The sequence below is a fragment of the Falco biarmicus genome, chromosome 8 (assembly GCF_023638135.1).
Source record: "Falco biarmicus isolate bFalBia1 chromosome 8, bFalBia1.pri, whole genome shotgun sequence".
Classification (NCBI taxonomy): Eukaryota; Metazoa; Chordata; class Aves; order Falconiformes; family Falconidae; genus Falco; species Falco biarmicus.
In genome coordinates this window covers 41717012-41739476 of record NC_079295.1, presented here as the reverse complement: position 1 = coordinate 41739476, position 22465 = coordinate 41717012, and the positions used below count along the sequence as shown (strand labels likewise).

Genomic DNA, 22465 nt, shown 5'->3' with positions numbered 1-22465 from the left:
GCCGCTATGTACACTGGCGCTCTCTGACAAAAGATAGGCGAATAAACACAAACATACAAATTAAAGCCTGGTTCTCCCAGTTAAATCAGATATTTAGCAACATGTCAGAAACAAGAAGTATTAAAGCATTTTGTTTCTCTTTCACCACTGTGCTAGAAAGCTAAAGGGAAATCTGGGTTGCAGGGATTTGAGGATTAGAGTAATATATTCTGATTTGAGCTTGCTGGGCCTATTGCCAGAGAACCGTGCCTTGCAAACACTACCGTTCTTCACATTAACTTGCACAACTACTTTCCTCTATTCTTTAAAGAACTGAATATTAACTAAACCAAACAATTTCCCTGGCCACGTTGCATCTTGTAGTTGCATTGCTCTTTTTGAAAAAGCCAGACATGCACAGGAAAGCTAACACTACTTGAAAACTGAACAGAAATACAAATCCAAAATTAAAACCTTTTCTGACTACAACATACATTGTACTTTTGTTTCCAAATGTTTTATGAAACTGCTTAAATATGCAACAACAAGTCAGTAGTCGTAAGACTCCATCAGAACATAGTGCCTGGAAACTCTAATACACCTTTTGAACATAACTTTGCCCAAGTAACACTGCACATCTCAGCACCACAAAGCACCGAACTCTGAACAGGTGTAGGGAATGACTGTTTTTTAAAATATAGTGGGTAACTGTACAACTCCAAATCATGGGAAGTCAGACTTGATCGTTTATTACTAAAAACTATTAAACACCAAGATTTTATTTTTTTTTTAGGAAAACAGGAGGAAAATCATACACATGTCCGTGTGTTTTTCAATATTATGTATGTTTGTGAATGACTGCTGTGTCACATTGACCTGTTTTCCAAGTTTCTCAGCTTTTACTTGTACACTCAAATACAGCCTTCCTAGACATTGCTTTCTTTATGCTAAAGCCAGTGAATTGTCAACTTCTACGCATCAGCCTAGCATGAAGGAAATTTATCATGAAGAACCAACATAATCTCTTCCTCCATCTCAAAGGCCGTATTTAAAATAGTTACTAAGCTTCTGCCCTCAAATTACATAAACATCTTGGGGAGAAAAAAAGGGGAGGTAATATAGCTAAATCAATTACATTGCTGACTGCCTTCCCTATAAGGCATAACTCAGCTGGATCTAAACCATATTTTATTTATATTATACAGATAATATTACCTTCTGCAGCAGAAGCAGTTACAGCCTATACCATATACAACATCCTATTAAGCTTCTCAAAAAATAAGAAGTCCTTGTCATATGCCAGACCATTTCATTTCAGACTATGAGAATGAAAAAGAGGGTGATTAAATATACTAAATCCCTGATAGAGGGGAAAACTTGTGTGCACAAACACACACTGAAATCAAACCCCAACACCTTCTTTTGCCTTGCCAGCACAGCACTCAGTTCCGTCACACATCGCTGTTACTGAGCAGACTGCAATGCAATTTCCACACTCTCCATGCCTTCTCCCTGAAAAGCTCACTGAAACCAACTGACCGCCCCGTATTACTGCTCAAAGAAAATTTTCCCCAAGAAGGGAAAAGAGTTTTTCCTAAACCAGAATAAACAGAGATTTGTTGGTATTTCTTCAGTGCACAGAAATCCAACCAAAGGTGTGTCTACACCTTGAAGTACTGCAAAATGCACGATTCCTAAGGCAGCAAAGGGAGCTGCAGAGCCAGGAATGCCAGAGCTGTGCAGTGCCCCCTTTTCTACAGCAGCTTTGGTCCAGCTGGGCTGTTAGCTCTGCCAAAGGGTGGTTTGAATTCAAAGTTTTGCTGCAGAGACTTCTGTCTGCGCAGGGGTGCATCAGCTTTGGGATCACTGCACCCGGTAAACGCATCCCCTAATAATTGTGGGGAAGTGACAAGTTACAAAACTATTTCATTAAGCATTCCCCCAATCGAACAAGCCCTGTAATAACTATGCTTTCCTTTTATCTTCTGAGCTACAGAAAGCTATGTAATCAATCTGTAAAACATGATTAAATGTGCATGTAACTCAACCACTTCGTCTACAACTTCTTGGGCTCAGGCCTTCTCACCATTTAAGCCTGGAGAAACTTCAGTGAAGCAAGATCATATTCAATGCTTTAAGAAGAAAGAGTTAAGATCTTTAAAACACTGTAACACCAGCAGTCTGTGAAGCATTGAAAAATACCCCTTTTTACGCCACTGTAAATGAATTTTTATTAAAACAAGAGATGATTGAAGAAGGTTCCACTACAATTTACAGACACCATAAACTGAAAGGGAAGAGAAAGACAGAGGCAGGCTATTCACTGGAAAGCTGCAATAATAAACCCCCCCACTCTCATGGATTTAGCTGTAAGCTCAGAAAGAGTTTGGAGACATGTGCTGCTGCTGCCATGCTGACGCTGCAGTTAGTAAACTCCCCCAAAGCACCCGGACAGAGTGTTCTCTGCTCATTAAAGCCTCTCATTTTAATAAGGACATTAATTTCCACATTTAAACAGAGCAGGCAGGCACTAGCTAGCGAAGCGTAACATTTGAGAGAGTGCTGGTTTATGTCAGGATGTTGACATGACTACAGTCTACAGGGACCAGTATTGAAAACTCTACTGTAAGGTCAAAGCCCCTCAATATAATCTTATGGGCAAAACCATGTAATTTTTTAAGGTTTCTATCCTGCTATACAGGTTGGTAAATATTTTATCTAGCATAGGAGAAAGACCTACATATGTCAAAAAGCCTATCCTAGCTATATTATACTACCATGTCCTGTTCAAGATTAACACTAACACTATGAAGCATTTCACATTTCACAGAAAATCCTCCATAACAGCTTTACCAAAAGGATTTACTATTTCTTCAACTTCAGACTATTTTTTTCTTCCACAACATACTTTCGCAACTTTACAAGAGGTTGTTAGGTTAAAAGGGGGATTAAAACTGAATATAGACTTGATTCCACTTTAAAATGACAGCTTTTTCTTTATTAAAGAAGTAAAACAGCCATTTCTCTACAGTAATTTTCTTTATCGCAGCTTGTAATTCTGAATATAAATTGGCTTTAAGAGATCTTTCCCCATGCCATGTGGAAGCACCAGCTCAAGCCCTGCAGACATTTTGATTTAATTACATACAGAGCTGGTGGATTACTCAGCCATTGTGCCATCTGTGAGGGCTGAGCTAGTGATTTCCCCCATCCTTGCAAGGACAGACTTAATTAGACATGAGGCATCAGTTATTGCATCCTCCAGGAAAGGAGCAACTGCGGCAATCGAACAACAATTTCACCAGGGCCTGTTGGCCCGAGAGAATATTGCTTCCCTTCTCCTTTCACCTTCATGTTAGGTAGGTCACCTGTGTTAATCGTGTAGCAAAACCATCTGATGCTGTTAAATGAAGGAAAGCTCATTTTTTTCCTTTCATTTAGCAAAACTTTGCTGTAGACCTCCTGTTTAAAGTTCACAGCTGAAACAAAATGCTCTAAGACATACACATCCAGCTTGTACAGTGCTGTGATGGAACAATCCTATGTGGGGATTAAATGCTTGAATGATCCTCCTTTTTTAGCAAGAGACTAAAATATCTAATGTCTTGTAACTGAACAGTTAAAAAAAAAAAACCACAGGGAAAAACTACACTGTCACACGTCATACAGCAGAAATACGAACATACTTAGGATTTCAACCACTGGAATTTGGTATAATTTGGTATTTCTTCTCCAAAGCAACAATTCTCAAAAATTCATTCATCTGTGCTGCAGCATGTGAGAGTGGTATTCCCAGAAGGGGAGTGCAAATGAGAAAACCAATAACCAAGGCATAAATTTTCATAATCCTGCATACAAGGGAACTCTGCAGACCCTTATTACTGTTTTCATTTGTGCATTAACAAATCTCACCCAAAGCCTTTAAAATATACACATACCCAAACTGTTATGACAAATATGGAGAACATATACTTGTTATTTTTCACTTGGTGCATTTATTGGTCTACAGATACCTAGCTAAACAACTGAAAAAAACTCCACATTGCAAGAAATACTACAGTTTAAAAGGCAGGAGAAGCTAAACACACTTAGATCTCTTTTTATATGTCACTCACAGCTGAGTGCTCCAGATAGCTGGTTTGTTCAGGTAATTGGTACGCATAATTCTACTGCTGCTAGCAAACTGATTTAATTTTGCCACTGTACCTCCATAGTATGTGTTTTTCCTGATGATGTCTGTCCATAAGCAAAGATTGTGCCATTGTAGCCTTCAAGAACATCTGCAAGAAGAAAAACAATTAAAACTCATATCGACATCTTAAAGCTGGATTAGCAGCTTTTCCTAAGACTTCTACGACGTTGAAACTCAATCAGAAAACAGTTTGGGCAATAAAGAATGGGAAAAATACAATGTAACTAGTTACCTTTAGGCCAAAAAAAAAAAAGCATAACAACATCTAAAGTAGAGAATTGCAGAATTACTGATGTCTCTGTCATTTTCCTGGTAAAAAAGTATCTTTGGACATTAGACATCAGCCAATATACCTGTGTAACATAGGAAAAAGGAAACCTAATTGTATGCATTTTAAACCATTGCGCACCACAAAGAAAATTAAACAAACTCATATATTTCTACTACTGTAACAGCATCAACAGTTCACAGCCTCATTAATTTCCAAGCTTGTCTGCAAAGCGGGAAGAAAGTTAGACCAACAGGAATTTGCTTTATTGAAAATATACTTCTCTCAAGGCAGAATGAGTAATTTTATATTGCATTATGATACAAAAATATCCATTTTTAACTTAGCAGTGGTTAACGTCTATAGTAACTTGCAGCAGTCCAGGAGGGGTGTAAACCAGCTGGTTCTTGGGCACAGTCTCACGGCCGGTCGGTGCCACTGAAAGGATTGCTGGCCTGGGCTGGCTCCAGGAAGGGAATTTAGAGCCTTGTAGGGCCATCTACTCACGCAGCGTTCATGGAACAGAAGAGTAACACTTACTCTAGTTGCTAATCAAGAACGCAGGAAACCTTCAATCTAAAAACTGGCACCAATAACCCTGTGCTGCCCCCATCAGTCTCTGCTGAAAGACCCCCCAAGAAGGGTAGGGCCAGGGTGCTGTGCCTGGGGACACCCACCTTGCCCCCACACCATGCCTGGCGCCTCTTGCCACGGGCCAGCAGCACTGTACGGGGTCCCAGAGCTCTGCCACGGAGCAGAACCACCAGGCAGCAAGAGAGCAGCAAAGCCGGGGGGAGCTGCCGGCGAAAAATAAAAGCAAAGGGAAAGCTCAGCGCCTGCCGAGGGGCACGGGAGCCGCCAGCAGAGCCCAGGGACCACCAGGGGCAGAGGGTTCCCTGCCCACGGCCTCTTCTGAACCATCTCCTGCTTTCGGAGTTGCCTCTGCTTCTGAAAGGTGTTCTGTTTCCCACCCTCTGCACCAATACTCATAGAGGCCGCCAGGAGAAAAAAGTATAAATGTGCATGTGTGTAAATATAAACACACAACTGTATTATATATAATTACATAAAAGGTCATACTTAGTGCGTTTACATAAACACACACAAAAAATCTCCTTATTTGTATCTCCATGTGTATGTATGTCAATGGTCCAGATAGGAAGGATAATTAATTAAGATATGTCTATTTAAAAAGAATGAAGAAGGAACAAGAATGAAGACAATTCAAGGGAAAAGCCTCAGAAAGGTGATATCAAAGAAAAGAAATGGATAAAAAGAAAGGAAGGGAAAGAGATCTTTTTCAAAGACACTGGCTACACAGACCCACATTTCCTATACAGCAATACTGAGTAAGGATGAAGTTAGAATGAAGCCATTTAAAAATATACATTCTAATTAAACACAGAGTATAACCATTTAAGTTGTGGCAGAACTATGTTGGGGAGCTGAAGAGACCAGACACGCCAGAGGTTGTATAAACCTCAACAGAGTATTGTTGGGCAAGTTTTCCAAATCTTGAAATCTAGGAGAATGGCAAGGTTAGAGACTATAATTACTGTCATTCTCATATTAACATTTTGTATGAATTTAGCATCCTTATCCATTTATAAAAATAGAGACACTGCTTGCTCTTGCCTTAAAGAAACAAACTTTAAAATAAGTAATATAAATAATAATTGCATGGATAAAAACCCAGCTGTCCAGCCACAGATGCAGTGCTAACCTGAGTTCACACCTTCGACCCATTACTTTCCCAGCAGGCTTCTAAACAGAGCCAAATTTCATGTTATTGGTATTTCAAAACATTCACTCACCAGTTCTACTCTGAAGCGAACATCTCGCTGATTTTCAGTTCAGCAGAGAGCAAAGCCGAGTGGAAGGAAGGGCTGGGCTGCGGCGGGGAGCGCGGGGGGAGCGGCCGGCGAGCCTCCTCTGCCTGCACCCCCTTCAAAGCCCCTTCGCTCGCACTTTCATGGGTGCCATTTTCATGCCATTATTTCCAATAAATCCCCAATATATACTAAGCATTGTCCTTGGAAGATATTAAAATATTAACAAGAGATAATTCCTTAAGATTGTTGATGATTACAACTTTACAACTGTCCTCATTTCAGCTGGGAGAGAGTTAATTTTCTTCTCAGCAGCTGGTGCAGTGCTGTGCTTTGGGTTTGGTGGGAGAACAATGTTGATGGCACATGGATGGTTTTAGTTGTTGCTGGGTAATGTTTATACTAAATCAAGGACTTACGGGTTTCCTGGGCCCTGCCAGCTGGAGGAGCACAGAAAACTGGGAGAGGACACAGCCAGGACAGGTGACCCGAACTAGCCAGAGATGTATTCGTACCATATGGCGTCATGCCGAGTATATAAACTGGGGGAAGAAGGAAGGGGGGGACACATTTGGAGCAATGGCATTTGTCTTCCCAAGTAACCTTGGGCACACTGGAGCCCTGCTTTCCTGGGGATGGCTGAATGCCTTCCTGCCGATGGAAAGTAATGAATGAATTCTTTGTTTTGCTTTGCTTGTGTGCGTGGCTTTTGCTTTACCTATTAAGTTGTTCTTATCTCAACCCTCAAGTTTGACATTCCTTTCTGATCCTCCTCCCCATCCCTCTGGGTGAGGGGGAGCGAGTGGCTGTGAGGTGCTGGGTTGCTGGCTGGGGTTAAACCACGACAATGACAAATCCTGCTGAAAGCTCCACTCAGCTGGCACCAATGCATCTAACTTGGGAGAACCAGCAGAAACACGAAGCGCAGGACCAAGGAGGCAGAGAGGGAGATGCAGGCAAGGATCTGCAGCGTAAGGGCGGTGGCAGCAGCTCACAGGAGATAAAAGTTACATCTCATTTTTTTAATACAAAAATATTATTTCCTTGTAAAACGGTAATTAATAATAAATTTCAAAATAGCCGACAGGTAAGGCTATATTTAATGCAACTGCATTTTAAATTTTTGAAATAAAAAGCTTACTTGACACTTATTTAACACACACACACACACATATATAAACACAACAGGGAAGCAGTCACATTTAACTTTTGAGGCTACATCCAGTTGTAAAGTACCCTGTATCTATTGTGTATTGAAGGCTCCATCTTTGTTAGCCAGCAAAGAAAGAAAATATTTTGTCTTTGGACTTTTTTATTTTAAACTAAAATCCAGCTGGAAGCTGGAAAAGAAGGAAGGTTCATTTTCCTCTTTAGATGAAAATCAACACGTGGCGAAGATGAACTACAGGGTCTGGAAGGCACACAGAACTAGAGTTTCAAGGTGTTCAGGTATCAAAAAATATAAATAATTGTCCTGGGGTGGGGTAGGGTGTTCAGAAATCTTTGAGCAAACATGTGCAACTCTTGTTTGTTTCCAGAAAACCACCTAGCATCCAAACACCTTTAAATTCCCAGCACAGTTAAACAGAATCTAAGAGTTTATTACTATTATTTCCTCTTTTTACTAAACTCTGTTAACTGGAAAAAAACCAACAGTTTGAATTAAGAGAAAAAAAGGTTTATTATCTTCAGGTAAATGCAAGGTACAATGTCAGCTCTATACCAGTACACAGCCTAGGGGGAAAATGACCTGATTAATCAGCTGTTACGTAAGAAAACTGCTCAGAATTTGCACCAATTTACACAAAGATATGCCCGAGGAAGCATAGATAAGTAATGTAGCTTCCCAAATAGCAAAAGATACCTTATTCTGTAAAAAAAAAAAAAAGTCCTTTGCATCACCTGCAATTCAAAGTCAGTGGTCTCGGCAGCAGAAGAGGTTACTTTTGTTGGAAGGCTTCACCCTTATGATAGTTCACATATCATCTGTCAACTGACTGGAGACAGTCCCAGACAGAAACAGCCTGCACAAAACTTGAGGGATCGAGATAAGGAGGGGGAAAAAACAGATCAAGAAAGTGACTGAAGAAAGATCAGTTGGGATTTTTACATAACTTGTAGTAAACAAAAACCGCCCAGGTGCTTTTCCTAACTCCTGGTCCAACTCTAATATGTTTCCAAGTTTGATTTACCCTCCCCACAAAAGCCAGCTACACAACTCAGCCAGTCAACTGCTGCCAGATGGCCTTTCTCCTGATGAGTATGAATAGGACAAGTACATTTCCATGACCAAATTTCTACTCTATACTTATCTTTTCCATCTCTAAAGTTTCTAGTTCTGCAACTCAGCATTTGAGGCCTGTATTTGTAACCAGAATAGAAAGTCAATAAGCTACCCAGTGAGAGCAAATCCACCACCCAAAAATCGTAAAAGTAAATTTTCTCCTCCGCACAGGACACAAAAATGTGCAGATGTTCACATGTGCACTAAGGTGCTCACAGCTCCAGTGCTCAGCAACAGCCTGGGCTGTTATATATTCTCCCTCCCCTCAATGTAACAGTAGGAAAGGTGCAAAACCCAGATACAGCCCATCCATCTGTGTAGACTGAGAAGATAAAGCTGTTTTCTGGCAAGTGAGAGCGATGGGAAACAGCAAAAGTGGTGGCAATTACACACTATTGTTCCCTGTCAGGTTTACTGATATTTCTCAGTTTGGTTACAAAAATGCAAATGCAAGTTCCCAACCTGTGGTCATGTGCACCAATGATGATTCCCCACATGCTTCCATTACTGGTGCTTCTGCCTTTGGGAGCACCTTCAAACAGCATCCCACACCCACCCCGATGCAAACCCCTGTAACACACAGATAGCTTCTCCTCCTCTAGAACACTCCTTGTTTCTCATGTCTGGAATGTGAAATACTTGGACTTAGTCACCGAGTTGTTTACTTCAACCTAATGCCATTGCTTTAACGGAAAAAACTCACCATCATTTAGATCGTTCTCACTATCAACATACTTATTATAACCATTGTTTTAGAGACTGTTAGGCCAGCTGGCATTTTCTGTAATAACATTAACAACAATGAAACCATCAGCCATTTCATGGCAGTATAATGAAATCTGGTAACAACTGGTAACCTTGAAGAGCTATCTAAAAAAAGTCCCAAAAAATTTAAATAGTGCTCCAAGTCGTAATGCACTCAGCTTATATTTCCATGTAGTTAATTACATTGTTCCAGTCTATCAGAAACAGCCCAGTCCGTTTCACATTCTTCACTTTATTATGCTTTACACTGGAAAATAAACCTAAGGAAATAGAAGTCCAGAGCTCAAGAACATCACTCCAGTAATGCTGCACACTCCCTCCTTCTCTCCCCCCTCTCCCTTTCTCTCCCCATCACTCTCCTTCTCACTTTCCCTCCCTTTTTTTTCCCCCCATTTCTCTTTTCCTTTCTTCTACACCCTCCTCCCCCATCAAACTTGCCTTAGTTAACACACATGAAAAAGCACATTTGAACTCTATTTTCAAATAGGACTTTGGAAAGTATTTGCTTTGCTATTTGGTTAATGACTGCTTAGTCACTGGTTTAGGTCTTCCAAATTGCTCTCAAACGGGATTTTATTTCTCTCACCATTTTCAGAGGAAACCAACTTCCACAGGGGATATAAACACCCTCTGCAAGCCTACAGACAGCGCTGTGTTTCTGCTAGCACACACTGTAGTATTGAAACAGTTTCCCAAACTTCCAGGGGTTGAGTGGTGTGTCATCAACCCCAACTAATGATTTCTAAGCTCTGCAACTCCAATCCCACCAGTTTTTATTAAAGGCTCACTCTTCTGAAGTCAGAATTGCCCTAATTAGGCTCCCCACTGAGAAGCAGCAACTGAAGTCTAATGACTCGTTTCCTCTCTTCAGCATCAAATAATTTACCTTCTGGTCCTCACTCCCAATCACCTAAACAACACACACGTTGGTCTGTCGGAGGCTGTCCGAGTGAGCCAGCCTATCTCCTCCAGAACAGAGCCCAGGGTTTGCAGCAGGGCTGCTCACCCCAGGGACTCTCCCCACCAGTGGACGCACCAGCTCTCAGCAGATCCAGTTCCACGCCTGAAACTCTGGTGAGTCCTTCAACACTGCTTCAGTAGCTCCTGCACCTCTGAGCAACCCCAGATCTCTCATGCCACGTAAATTCTACAGCGTTTCACATGCAGCCTTGTGATGCTATACAAGCACAACTCTGACACCACTCCTACCATCCACATACCTTGATTTAAAAACACACACTGAGGACCAAGTCTTGAAGGGCACAGGGACACTACACAAGGTCAGGGAATGACTTCATCGTAACCTCTGGGATGCTGTAGCAGCTCTAGGGCCACTGACTACCCAGCATCAGAACCAAGCGGGAGGTCTGATGGCGATTTGGGAGGTGGGGGAAGTAAGGCAGGCAATTAAATTGCACCCAAAAAGTTTGATTCTCAAGTTAAAAATCTTGAAATTTCAACAGTTTATGAAGGTTTTGTTTTAAACAAATGGGGTGCTAGCCAATAGGAACTTGTGTTGTCATTTCATTAAGTGCAAGCTGTCTGCATGCAAAGCAGCTACCAAAGCAGCACCTTCTACATTCCCCTGTAATGGCCCATCAATTCCTCCAGTCAAAGACAGAGCTATTCCGTGTTCATCCCATACTGAACAGGCTCACGCTGCATGAACAACATGCTTTTTGTTGCTTATCATATAACACAAAAAGCAAATATTTGTGTAACACATGCAAGGAGGAAGTAAGGAACAGCTACTCCAATTCCTTCAGCTTCTTTTTCTTTGTTTGACTTGGGTTTTGTGTTTAGGTTTTGTTGTTTGGGTTTTTTTGATTTTTTCTTTTGTTTTCACAGACAAGTCCTTAAAAAAGGTAACAACTGGAATTACTAATTATTAAACTCCCATACAGACAACTAAACATTTATTATCCAGTCTTGAGGGGACAGGGAAACACCTTTTTTCCTCCCCCCAGGCAGGAATAAACAAAGACAACACCTACCTTTAACAATCTGCTTGGCACAGGCGTTATAAACTTGTTCCTGGGTTGTATTAGGAGGTAACACTCTATCAAAGACATAAGGCTTCCCTTGCTGCAAACAAAAGAGAAACTCTGTAAGATAAAGAACATTTAAAACAGTTCACAGACCCAATTTAACAGGCATCCTGAAACGCAGCATTTACTACAAAGGAAGCCATTCAGTGCAATGGAGACGACAATATTTTGTTGAGTAAACAGATGTGTCATCTTGCGTGCTTCAAAACCATCTTCTCTATAGCTGGCAAATAAACCGCGGCATATGTTTTCTGTGTGTTCACATTTGGGTCAGCAGCTACAGTTGCAGGAAACAATAAGCTGAAATATCAGCAACTGAAAGTTGATTTTCTCTCTCTCCTGGGAGTTAAGGGGGGATAGCCACCTAAATATTTGCGAAAGATTTGCTGTTCATTACTACAAACTAGCGAAAGCTGCGGCGTGAGAAACAGCAATCAGACTCAAGAGACTCAGGAGTCTGCAAGGTCCTGAGAGCTGCCTTCTGCTGAGGGCAGGGTGGTCCAGCATGGTCCCAGCATCCCAGAATGGCCGGGGTGGGGAGGCACCTCTGGAGATCACCTAGTGCAGCCCCCAGATAAAGCAGGCTCTCCTAGAGCAGCGTGCAGAGCCGCATCCAGGAGGGTTTGAATATCTCCAGAGAAGGAGACATAGCCTCTCTGAGGTTGCCCAAGCCTGGTTCCAGCACACTATGTGTCCCTTCAGCAGAAATAACCTGGTTTCATTTCTGTGCTAACATGCAAGTTGGTGAAACCGTAGGTAAGACCCCAACCAGGCAGCCCAGTCAGACTGTTTTGTTGCCCTAAGCTTGTATTTTATACAGAAATTGTCATGATGTTTATGTTTAGCACCAACAACTAACAAGATGCCATGTGGCAAGAGCTCCAAAATGACATTATGAACAGAACTGGGGCCATTCCAGGTTGTGAATCACCACCGTCTCACCAGACACTGCGCTGCCCTAGTTCCCAGGTGACACCATGACTGACACTTACTCACAGGGTAGCACAACCCGCACATACACTTTTAGAAAATTTTGATTCCTCTTCGTAGCAAGTATAATTGGTTACAAGAGAAACAGCATATTAGCAATCCTAAAAATAGGTTTGCATGACACTTAAAAGGCAAATCAATTCTTAAGACAACAGTTCAGCTCCTTACAACTCAAAAACAAGCAAGGCATTTGCATTTAAAATACGATTCTTTTATTTAAAGTTACACTAAGCGGACGTGTAACATCTTTCTCATCTTCCATCAAAGCCTGTAATATTTCCCTTCAAAGATGTGACACCTGCTCCAAGAACAGCATAATAAGGGCTTCAAAGATAATTGCAAGGTGGCTGGCTACCCAATGTAGGAGTCTTGTTCTGTTGAGTCGACGTGCCACTCCTGCCACTTGCAGCCAGCTGTTCAAATGCTGCGCTCAATTAGCCATTTTTGTCACACTTTGATTTTACTTCAGGCAGATCATAAGCTTACACTTGCCTGCTCCTTAAACTCAGGTACTTAACAGCCACGGGGGAAAACAAGACAGAGAGGTGTTTGCCAGCAACGTGCGTTCTTCATGTTTCAACCCAGAATTTTGGATCTCAGGGATGAGGCAGCAATTTATAAATTGTTTAGTAAATAATTCATGGACTTGTGCTGGCATTGAGTGAACACTGGGCCACCCAAGCACCCCACTTGGTAAGACAGCAGCCCAAAGGGGCAATTCAAACTGACGTCACCAAGGCAGCCCCTGGGGGAGCAGTGGGACTGCTGGGAGTGCCCAGCCAGCACCTACCCCAAACCGTCTCTCCACAGCTTTATACAAAGTGCACATGGTGAGGCCCTCAGCTAGGCAAAGCTCACCGCTCCTAGGATGAGAAGGGCTGTCCAGCCCTGCTGTAACTATTCTGGAACAATTTCTCAAATGGACTTTTTCCCCTACTTACCCCTGTTTTGCTTATTCCAAGCACTAGACTGTAAGCCCTAATGCAAGAGGCCAAAAAACACACGGACACACACATCCTCAGCCATCCACTTATCCCATTTATTTCCTTCATGCCTGAGCTGAGGCTTATTAGCTAAGCAATGCGAGACAGCAGCAGAGAGCAGTGCCAGTACATCATCCTCCCATGCAAACACGACACTCCAGACAAACGTTGCTCTGGTGCAATCAAGCTGGCTCTTCTACTGAGCTCTCAACAACTATAACATCTGAGCGCCCCAAAACCCAATCCCATCATAACTGTCCTGCACACGGCTGAGACACCAGCTGCAACTGTTATTTATCTGCCAAACTGAAAAGCTACAAATGTAAAGCAGCAATTCACAAACGTGCTACACAGGTCAAATTTCTTCCTCCGGATTTTTGTTCTGGGCAGCTAAAAGACTGGATCACTCATCACTAGCATCAAAAGAAAAATAAATGAATGCAAAGGATCACAAAGCATCTGTCACCAACTGCAGAAAACAAGAGCACTCCACTTTCCAGGCAGCACTTAGGGCTTTTGGGGGAGGTTTTTTTCCGCTTCACCTCCACATTGATCTCACACAAAGACAACTCAAGGCTCACGCTGGAGTTTCCAACAAAAAGGGAGCATGATGAGGGGCACAGACTCTCTGCCTCTCTTCAGTTTCAGACTTTATACTTCTTCTGCTCTACCACCTCTCCTCCTCTGCCCTAAATCCTCTCAATCCTGCCCAGACCTCTCTTCCCCACCTACACTGCCAGCTTCACTCCCAGCTCCTTAGGCTCCTCACCATCCTCCCTCTTCCTCCGTTCCAAAGCTCCTGCTTGGGTCTGGTGTTAGAGAAATGTGTCACCCCACTCCCCTTGTTCAGCTTTCTGACCCTTCTGTCCCACCAGCTCTCCTTGGAGCCCTCCTCACCGCTGTGCCCCCTCCCAGCTCCCCGTTATAATTTTTTTTTTTTTTTTTCCCACCACTGGTGGCAGGCTGTGACTTTCCCCACCTCTCCCACCAGGCTCCCGCTCCCCAGCCCACCGACCCGCTCTGCACGCTCCCGCAGAATCTCACCCTCACTTACAGGGTGGAGGAGACCACGCCACCTTAGACTGGGAGAAGATGCCCAGCCTGAGGGAAAGCTGTGGCAATTCCGCTACCAAGACACTGTTAAGATAGAAGACTTTCCTCAGCAGAAAACTATGGGTTTGGGTTGCATTTTTTTGTTTGTTTTCTATTTGTTTTGGAGGGTGGTACTGTTACAAGCTCTTAATTTTTGTCAGACATCCCTCAAAGGTAACAAAAGCCATATCCATCCTACAAAGGCAACATGCTGGCAGATCCAAACATTTTGCTCCAAAACAGAGAGGGAAGGTAGGCAATCATGAACATTACCTTATTTTTAGCATGTTCCCAAGCAGTACCTTTTCCCCCTACTGTCATCTTCAAAAATAACATAACTGGTTTTTGGTTTTTTTTCAAATGTAACCAGCTTGAATTAAATGCCAACATCAGGAAGATTTCAGCCTTATTAGAGCTTATTCAAGAAAGTACTAAGCAAAGAGAGATAAAGTGTTATTTTCAGAGTTGATTCCGTTTTATCTGTGTACCTCCTCCACACGTTATTTGTCAAACTTTCTCATTATATGCAGTGTATTATCTCTCATACATAAATCACATCTTCCTTCCTATGCGATTACTTCCTACAGTCCCCCTGACAATCTGTTCCATTAACTTATGCCACTGCTGCCTAATGGCTAGGATAAGTGCCCCGATCCACCCACACAATTCCTGTTGAAGTTGTATTGACAGTAAGATAGATTCTATTCTGGCCCTTCGGCAGCATGAAATATGCTATTCATATGTATTGCCAATTATTATTTCACCAGCTTAATGTTTAAAGATTCCTATTGACTTTACAAGCCTGGCATTAAAAAAAAAAAAAAAAAAAAAAAAAAAAAGAGTGTTTCACAAGCACAAAAAGGAACTTACCCATAAATGCATATGCCACCAAACCCATCATTTTACAAGCAACATCACAGAGCAGTACTATCATTAGAAGCTAATGCAGTCTCAATTAAAGGTAACAAAATATATTTCCTGTTTAAAAAAAATAAAATATAAACCTCAACTCTCCTAAATTCCACATAAGACGGGAAATGAGAAGTGCTCAGTGCCTAGAGCTGCATGAGAAGAGTTAGGAGCCTTAATGCAATTTCCTGATTAATTCCCTGAGATCTTCAGACAGATGTTCAGCATCAACTCCACCGGTGTATCTGCAGGTTATGATACCAAGCAAGAGGACGCCTGACTTTCAGGTATCTGAGCTCAGAGGCAGAATCCACAGTCCAAGGTCCATCCCCAAAGCACCTTCTAAAAAAACCACAGGCAAGGTGATGGCTTATAACAGAATTTCCAACAGCCAGCACGTAGCTTAGATATAATTGTTACAACTGAAAGGAAGAGAGCATACAGACTGCTGGTTTCTTTGCTTTTTGGGGGCTGTAAGGAGACATTTGAGCCTGATGAGGGATTATAACCTGAAACCATCCCCTAGAATTAGAGATACCATCCAGATTTCTCCCAGGACAGATGCAAGTTTGTTCTGCTTGAGCACACAACAGCTGTGAGCAAGTTACACGATGACTGGCAGTTGTGAATAAGCCTGGTGCAGTTCTCACCCCAAACATCCAAGCTCTACTGATGGGGTGAAACTCATTCATACTTGCCTGCAAAACACGATGCTACTACATCCTGAAAGAGGACCTAGTTTTGAACAAGACTCAAGAAGAGGTCACGCATTCATTTTTAAAAGACAGAAAACCATCCATCAGTCAATCCAAGGCTCATCTCCACACATCCCAAGCAGTACAGAAGCACAGAGGCAGGCAGGGGCCCTGAATGTCAGGCTCCAGGACGAGGTACCCTGACAGGACTCCTGCCAAGGAGCCAACGTCCCTGGAGAGCATCTGCCCCAGGTCCAGGTGTGAAAGCTGTCGAGTCGGCTCCAAGGATCACCTTTCAGACTGCTTAGGGGTACAGCACACATAATGGGATGCAGGGAAAGAACATTTCAGGATTGCACAAGAGTTAGGGGATGACTAGGGGAGGACAAAGGCAACGAAAGGGAGGGATGCAGGTGATTTGAGGAGGAACAAACATGGGATGAAGGGACAAAAACACTAGCCATGTAAGCAGGCTGCTGGTCACTGTGCTTGCCCAGCCGTGCCCCACACCTGTTCAGTACAGTCGTATCTTCTGTCTGAATTCCTTTCTAACTCTATTCCTGGGTGAGGGAGTTCATTCTGTGTGCGTGCATGTGTATGGGGGTCTAAGCACCAGCAACTGAAGTGGGACCGCAGGTTCCAAGGCCCATGTGCCTGTGATGCCAACTGCATCTCTGTGCAAGGAGGTCTGGAAAGGGGCTCAGCCTCACCTCTGCCAGGCTGCTGGATTTGGCTCTTCCTAACAGCCAAGAAACAGGCAGACCGACCATGTACACAGGGTCCCTCTCATTCACCTTAGTACTTTGCCCACTCAGAAGGCAGGAATGCTCTTTTCTCCACAGCCTGGTCAAACAAAGGCATCCCCTTTATCCCTGTAAAAGGGGTGCATCAGTCACGCCATCATCAGCCAACAGCTCGGGAAAACTTTTGGTCCCTGCAGAAACAAAACAGTGCCAAATCACATGGCTCAGTTTATCAGATGGATTGTTTGACAAACCATGACTCTGCTGAAACTCTGTCGTTATCCTGGCTCTCTATTCAAGTCAAAGAGTTTTGTTGATGCAGTTGGAAAGAATGTTAACATACTGTGCAAGATGCCACTGCCAGTACATACAATGATTAAGTATACAGGTAAAAGAATCATGTCATATGCAGGAGCTTAAATAATGGGAAATTATTTCCCAGCTAGTTTTCACTACCACAAGTGCTCTTGTAGGAGAAGTTTTATAAATAAAAGATATATAATCATAGACCTGGAAGACAGAATTTTTCAAAGAGCAGAAAGCAAACTATTACCAGCGGCAATTCAATTTTTCAGTCAAAGCACATTCTTCCCGCAGCACTGAGTTTCTCCCTTAGAAGGTAACATAAAACACATTTCTTCCCTCCAGCCTATAGGAGTAGGAATTAAAGTCTTTACTCCCTTTGAAAATGTAGAGGCCACGTTTACTGAATGCTGCATCAAGCTTGCTACATTCACAAGTGGGATAATTAGCTGGCCCTGCAAATACCCCCTGGAGTAAGACAGAACTTGCTAGATAGAAGGTCTTCTTTTCCCCACAAGTTAGAGATTCTGCAACTACAAGGTTGTTACTACTTTGCTGATTAAGCGCAAGAAATAAACAGAATCTAACCCATTCTCCTGAAGTCATCTATTCCTAGTGAGAATTGAAAACATGACTAAAGACAGAAGGAGAAAAATTAATGCATGTTAGCAAACATTTTAAATTTAATTATGCTTTCCCTTTATTCAGCTGTACCAATTAAGGACATGCTACTGCCATCTATCCATTTTCTGTGTTAGCTTGCCCTTTAAAAACATTGGGGCAGCAGCAATTCACCTAGCGGATGAGAATTCAGAACACTTGGGCTAAAAAAAAAAAAAAAAAGGAAATTTATTCAGAATAACCTGAATATGCTACATAGTCAAACCAAGTTGTTAAAAATAAATTCTTAAATCTTGGTAATAATCCTAAAACTCAGTTGGAAAATAAATTAAAACAAACACTTATGTATGAACAGGCACTGCAGAGCCATTTGAGTCAAACACAACATTACTTTTGCATAGCAGGCTTAATTATTGATCTGCCTTATGAATATTTCTGTGGCACTGATGGAATTTGGCTTGTGGCCAGTGATCCACTTTTAGATTTCACTCCCAGCAGAAAGAACCTTTAACTCCTTGCAATAAATCCTGTTTTCAGAAAGCATTATTTTATTTTGCTATACATCTGCAATTTAGGAAGCCAAATTTTATACAATAAACAATATTGTTTTAAAGCTTTTCTTCCACCTAGATGCATGACCTGGGAAATGCACTCTTTAAGCAACTTTATATGAATTTTAAGTATATGGATCTCCCAATACAATGCCAACTGTTAAATAATACTATTTAGCAACATTTTTTAACGCTTCTGACACAGCAGTACTCAGAGTCACAGCCCTCCATTACTGTATATTGCTTGTGCAAGTGAGTCCCCACTGTCCAGAGGAGAAGATGAACCCAATGCCTCCAGCCATCACGGACCCCGCAAAAGCTCTAACCCCTCGCTAGCACTTCTCAGCCTGTCAGATGGAATGTTACCCATATAATGCCAGTCACAAAAATAAAAAGCAGTGCAAGCTGTCTCCCAGCCCCAAGCCTGGCCAGCAGATGATACACTGCAGGCTGACAGACTCCTCGAATCTAGGAAGAAGGCTAGGGTGAAGAGCTGGAGGAGCAGCACCCTGGTGCACCTGGAGCTCAGGAGCTCCATCACTGCTGGAGGCTGCAGCCCTGCTGCAAGCATCCACCAGCACCACAGAAAACGGGACCTCTTCTTACTTGAGGGCAAGGAACGCCTCCTCCTCCTCTTCCAGGACTCCCCAATGCTGTTCGGCTCTGGAATGGGACAGGGAGATGTAAAGACCCCAGGAGACAGCTTCCTCCAGCTCCTCACCATCCTCATCGCTGCGTGGGCAGCCGGGTGCAGGCAGCCTCAGCAGGGGCACTGCCCCAGCAGTGACGGGACACCCGGCAGCACCAGGCCCTGCGTGTGGGTGCCGCGTTACTGGAGGCGCTCAGCCCGCGCATCCTTTGGTACGCCTTGCACAGCACAGGCGAATGCCACCAGGATTAGCACCGTCCTTCCAGCCCACCAGCGCCCTGCATGCCGCACAGCAGCGTGCAGATTTGGGCCTCAATTACTTAACTGCTTATGCAACAGCACAAAACCGGGTATTTGGAGAGCGGCGTTACCTTCCTGCGGTTAAATTTAATCTCCGGAGAGACGAAGCTGCATTAAAGATCATGGGGAAAAAGAATTTCATTTGGTGCTTTGTACAGCACTAGCTCAAGATGTGCATCGCTCCCCCTCTCCTGGGTCTTTCACCCCATGTTAAGAAATTAAGATAAAACTTTTTTGTACTTTTCTTCCACAAAATTGTTTCTTCCATCTTTTCTCACAAAACCGAGTTTTAAGTGGATATGTGATCGTAAGTTCAGCAGACCTCTCCGCTTTCCCACAGCTATAAAACCATCAGAGCAAGGAATCCGACACAGGCTGCTCTATCGGTCCTAGGGGAAACAGGGCAACACCATTCCCAGCACCATCCCTCTGGCTTTCGGTCAGCTTGCACCACTGTGTTATGTGTAACAGATAGCTACTAATTTAATTTAACGTGTCCTAACTAACTTAATAGACCTTTTCAGGCCTATTTGAAGCTGCTGTCACAATCTACTCATTCTACTTCAGCAAAGCACGGGAAGCTTAATTAAATTAACTTCAAAATGTTGCCACTCGCATTTCAGATAAACATCCTCTGCAGGCTCCAGCATTTCAGCCAACATACCCTACCCCCTTATATCAATAGGATTAGAGAATCTGATAATTTCTTTTGCATATAAAACTGTGCAAACTAACAGTTTAGAAAGAAAATACAAGAAAATATTCTTTGCAGGAGAAAATAGGAAGAAAAGTACCATAATTATAGAAGCCTGAGTCTCCTCTAACTAAAGGTCTTGGGATTTTAGTAGCAGTTGAGAACAAAAAGAAAACAATGTATTAATCGCCTATTTTGTAAAAATGCAATACTTCAAAATCGGGTTTAAAGTACTTGGGTTTTTAATTTAAGAACACTATGATTTTCTTTTAACAAAAATAGAAGTTTCATAGCCAGGAAACAGCAGCGTAAAACCTGTCCTCAGGTAGCTTCCTACAGCAGCAATGGAAGAGGAGTCAGACAAGGCCACATCACGGGCAGGGGGCTGTAGGAATAAGTTGTGTGTAGAGCAGGGTCTGTCTATCATCAGTGTTTATAATATTCCAACAAAAAGCAAAAAAGCCAGGTGGATATTTCAAAACATGAACAAAGCAGTTTTGGTGAAACACAAGTCCCAGATAAGATGCTGACGTTCAGCTCCACCTACAGAAGAGAAGCGCAGCATGAACAAACCCCGCTTCAAGACGTAACTACATCTTATTTCTGCTGTGGCAGTGTTGTGTTAATCTCCACTTTGTAAAACATATCACTTACAGATTTATGGGGCAACTGGGTGGCTCAGGAGATTAGTAATGGGATACTGAGCACTGTCAGTTGTAGATTCAAATCCATCTCAGGTCAGGAGAGGTCAAAATGAAACGAGAGGGCATCACTGGTCCATAGAACAGCTTTCTTTTCAGCATGCTCCATGAAACCAAGGATTGAAGGGGATCAGAGAACAAGCTACACCATTGATCACGGAGTGTCCTGTCAGGCTGGATATATATTGGCAAAAAGAAACAAGTGAGACACTTGCACCCCACTGCCTGCATTGTACAGTATTTGTTCTGCAGAGAAAGCATTTCACAAGCATAAACGGCCCCATTTGCAGCTGGGCTATGTACTCCCTTGGCCTCCCAGGGATTAATCCAGAGCCACACACTTATTGTGCGACTGAATCCTGAGGGAGGAGCTCCTGGAGGGTCTTGAAACTGCCCGGGCAATTGCAACAGCATGGAGCCCAGACCCCAGCAGCCAGTGAGCACAGCCGGGCACGTTTCTGCTCCCCGGGCTGCCTCCCTTCATGTAGACCCGTGCCAGGCCAAGCGCTATGTGCGCAGCAGCACGCCACGGTGGGGACACAGCTCACCAAACAGGCTCAAGTTTGCTCTCCTCCCACTGTCACCGGTAGCAAACCACAGAACCAAGAGCAACATCGGTATGTTTAGATTATTTCCCTCTGCCCCCACCAACGGAAAGATCTCAAAGTGTTCAAAGGCTCAGACTAACAGCATCCAAGGCAGGCAAGTGAGGAAGAACCCAGCGTCCATAATCTAATGGGAGCAACTGTACTCCCAGAGATCAGGAAACATCCCTCACCCCTCACCACCTTGCTGGTCAAGCATCTTCCTGATCCACTGGGAGACCAGTAACAACTTAAGACTCGCTTCCTCATTTACTAACAAAGACACTTGTCGCAGCAGTCTCCAAACTAGCTGGCTGCAACAAGGTCTTTTACCATCACATACCAGCATACTCTTCACGCCAGTCCCTCTGCTGCCTTCTCCTAGTCTTTCCTCATCCAGAGCATGCACACGTGCTCACTGTCTCTCTTCTCTCTGCTGCTTCTTCCTCCTATCTCTTCCTCAGCTGCTCTCTCTTCACCGGCTGCCCACCCTCTTACCAGAACCAGCTCCAGCTGTACCTTATCTACATCAGCCAACCCACCGCCCCTGAAGCCAACCCACTGCCATATATTATCAACGATAATTAACCCAGCTTCATTCTACTACAGATACTGAATTCCAGCAGCACTGGGAGCTCCAATGTTAACTGACCTGATGTTGCAGCAGGATTTTAAATGCCCACAATATAATAGAAATGTTATCACTAGTCTGCACCAGCCTCCTCTCATGCAATGTAATTAAAACCACATGCACTGAAAACACATCAGAGAATTAAGAGGAATGACAGCAGCGCTACTTCTGTACTTCCCTCTACTTTTTCCATTGAAAAACCATACTCAAAACAAGAACTGAAAGGGCAGCAAACAGTGCAGTGCTGTAGCTGGTTTTATCTATTGAAATATTTGATGCTCAGCTGCCCCGGCGTTACCTTCCATTTCATAGCCTGACGGCCAGCAGCCTAGACTTGCGTTGTATACTGGAAATACTGGGCTCTGCACCTCAGCTACCACAACCACAGCCACAGCGTGAGCATGGAAGAGCCTTCACGGGCGCTCAGATGTTGAAGCAGGCAGAGGAATCACCCTGTCACAGAGTAATGCAGACAAGTTGCTCCTGGCAACAAACCTCTTCAAACATGGGCAGCAAACAGCGCTCACAGCACACAGGCCTCATGCACGAGTGCGGCCATTTTGGTGAGCTCCTGCGCATCCGCCATTTCTCGCTGTTCTGGCGTGGCGGCACCAGGGGCACAGCCACTGCTGCCAGGCCCCACTAAATCTTATT

The 22465-nt window shown here is 43.3% G+C and overlaps 1 protein-coding gene across 1 annotated transcript in view; it reads right to left on the bottom strand.

Annotated features, from left to right (window-relative positions):
* KIF5C (kinesin family member 5C) overlaps positions 1–22465 on the bottom strand; it is an 85505-nt gene that overhangs the window by 47908 nt on the left and 15132 nt on the right. The window contains exons 2-3 of the mRNA XM_056349851.1: positions 11312–11402; positions 4186–4259 (exon numbers count right to left, since the gene is read on the bottom strand). Coding sequence (XP_056205826.1) covers positions 4186–4259; positions 11312–11402 — 165 coding nt within the window. The remainder of the gene's footprint in view (positions 1–4185; positions 4260–11311; positions 11403–22465) is intronic.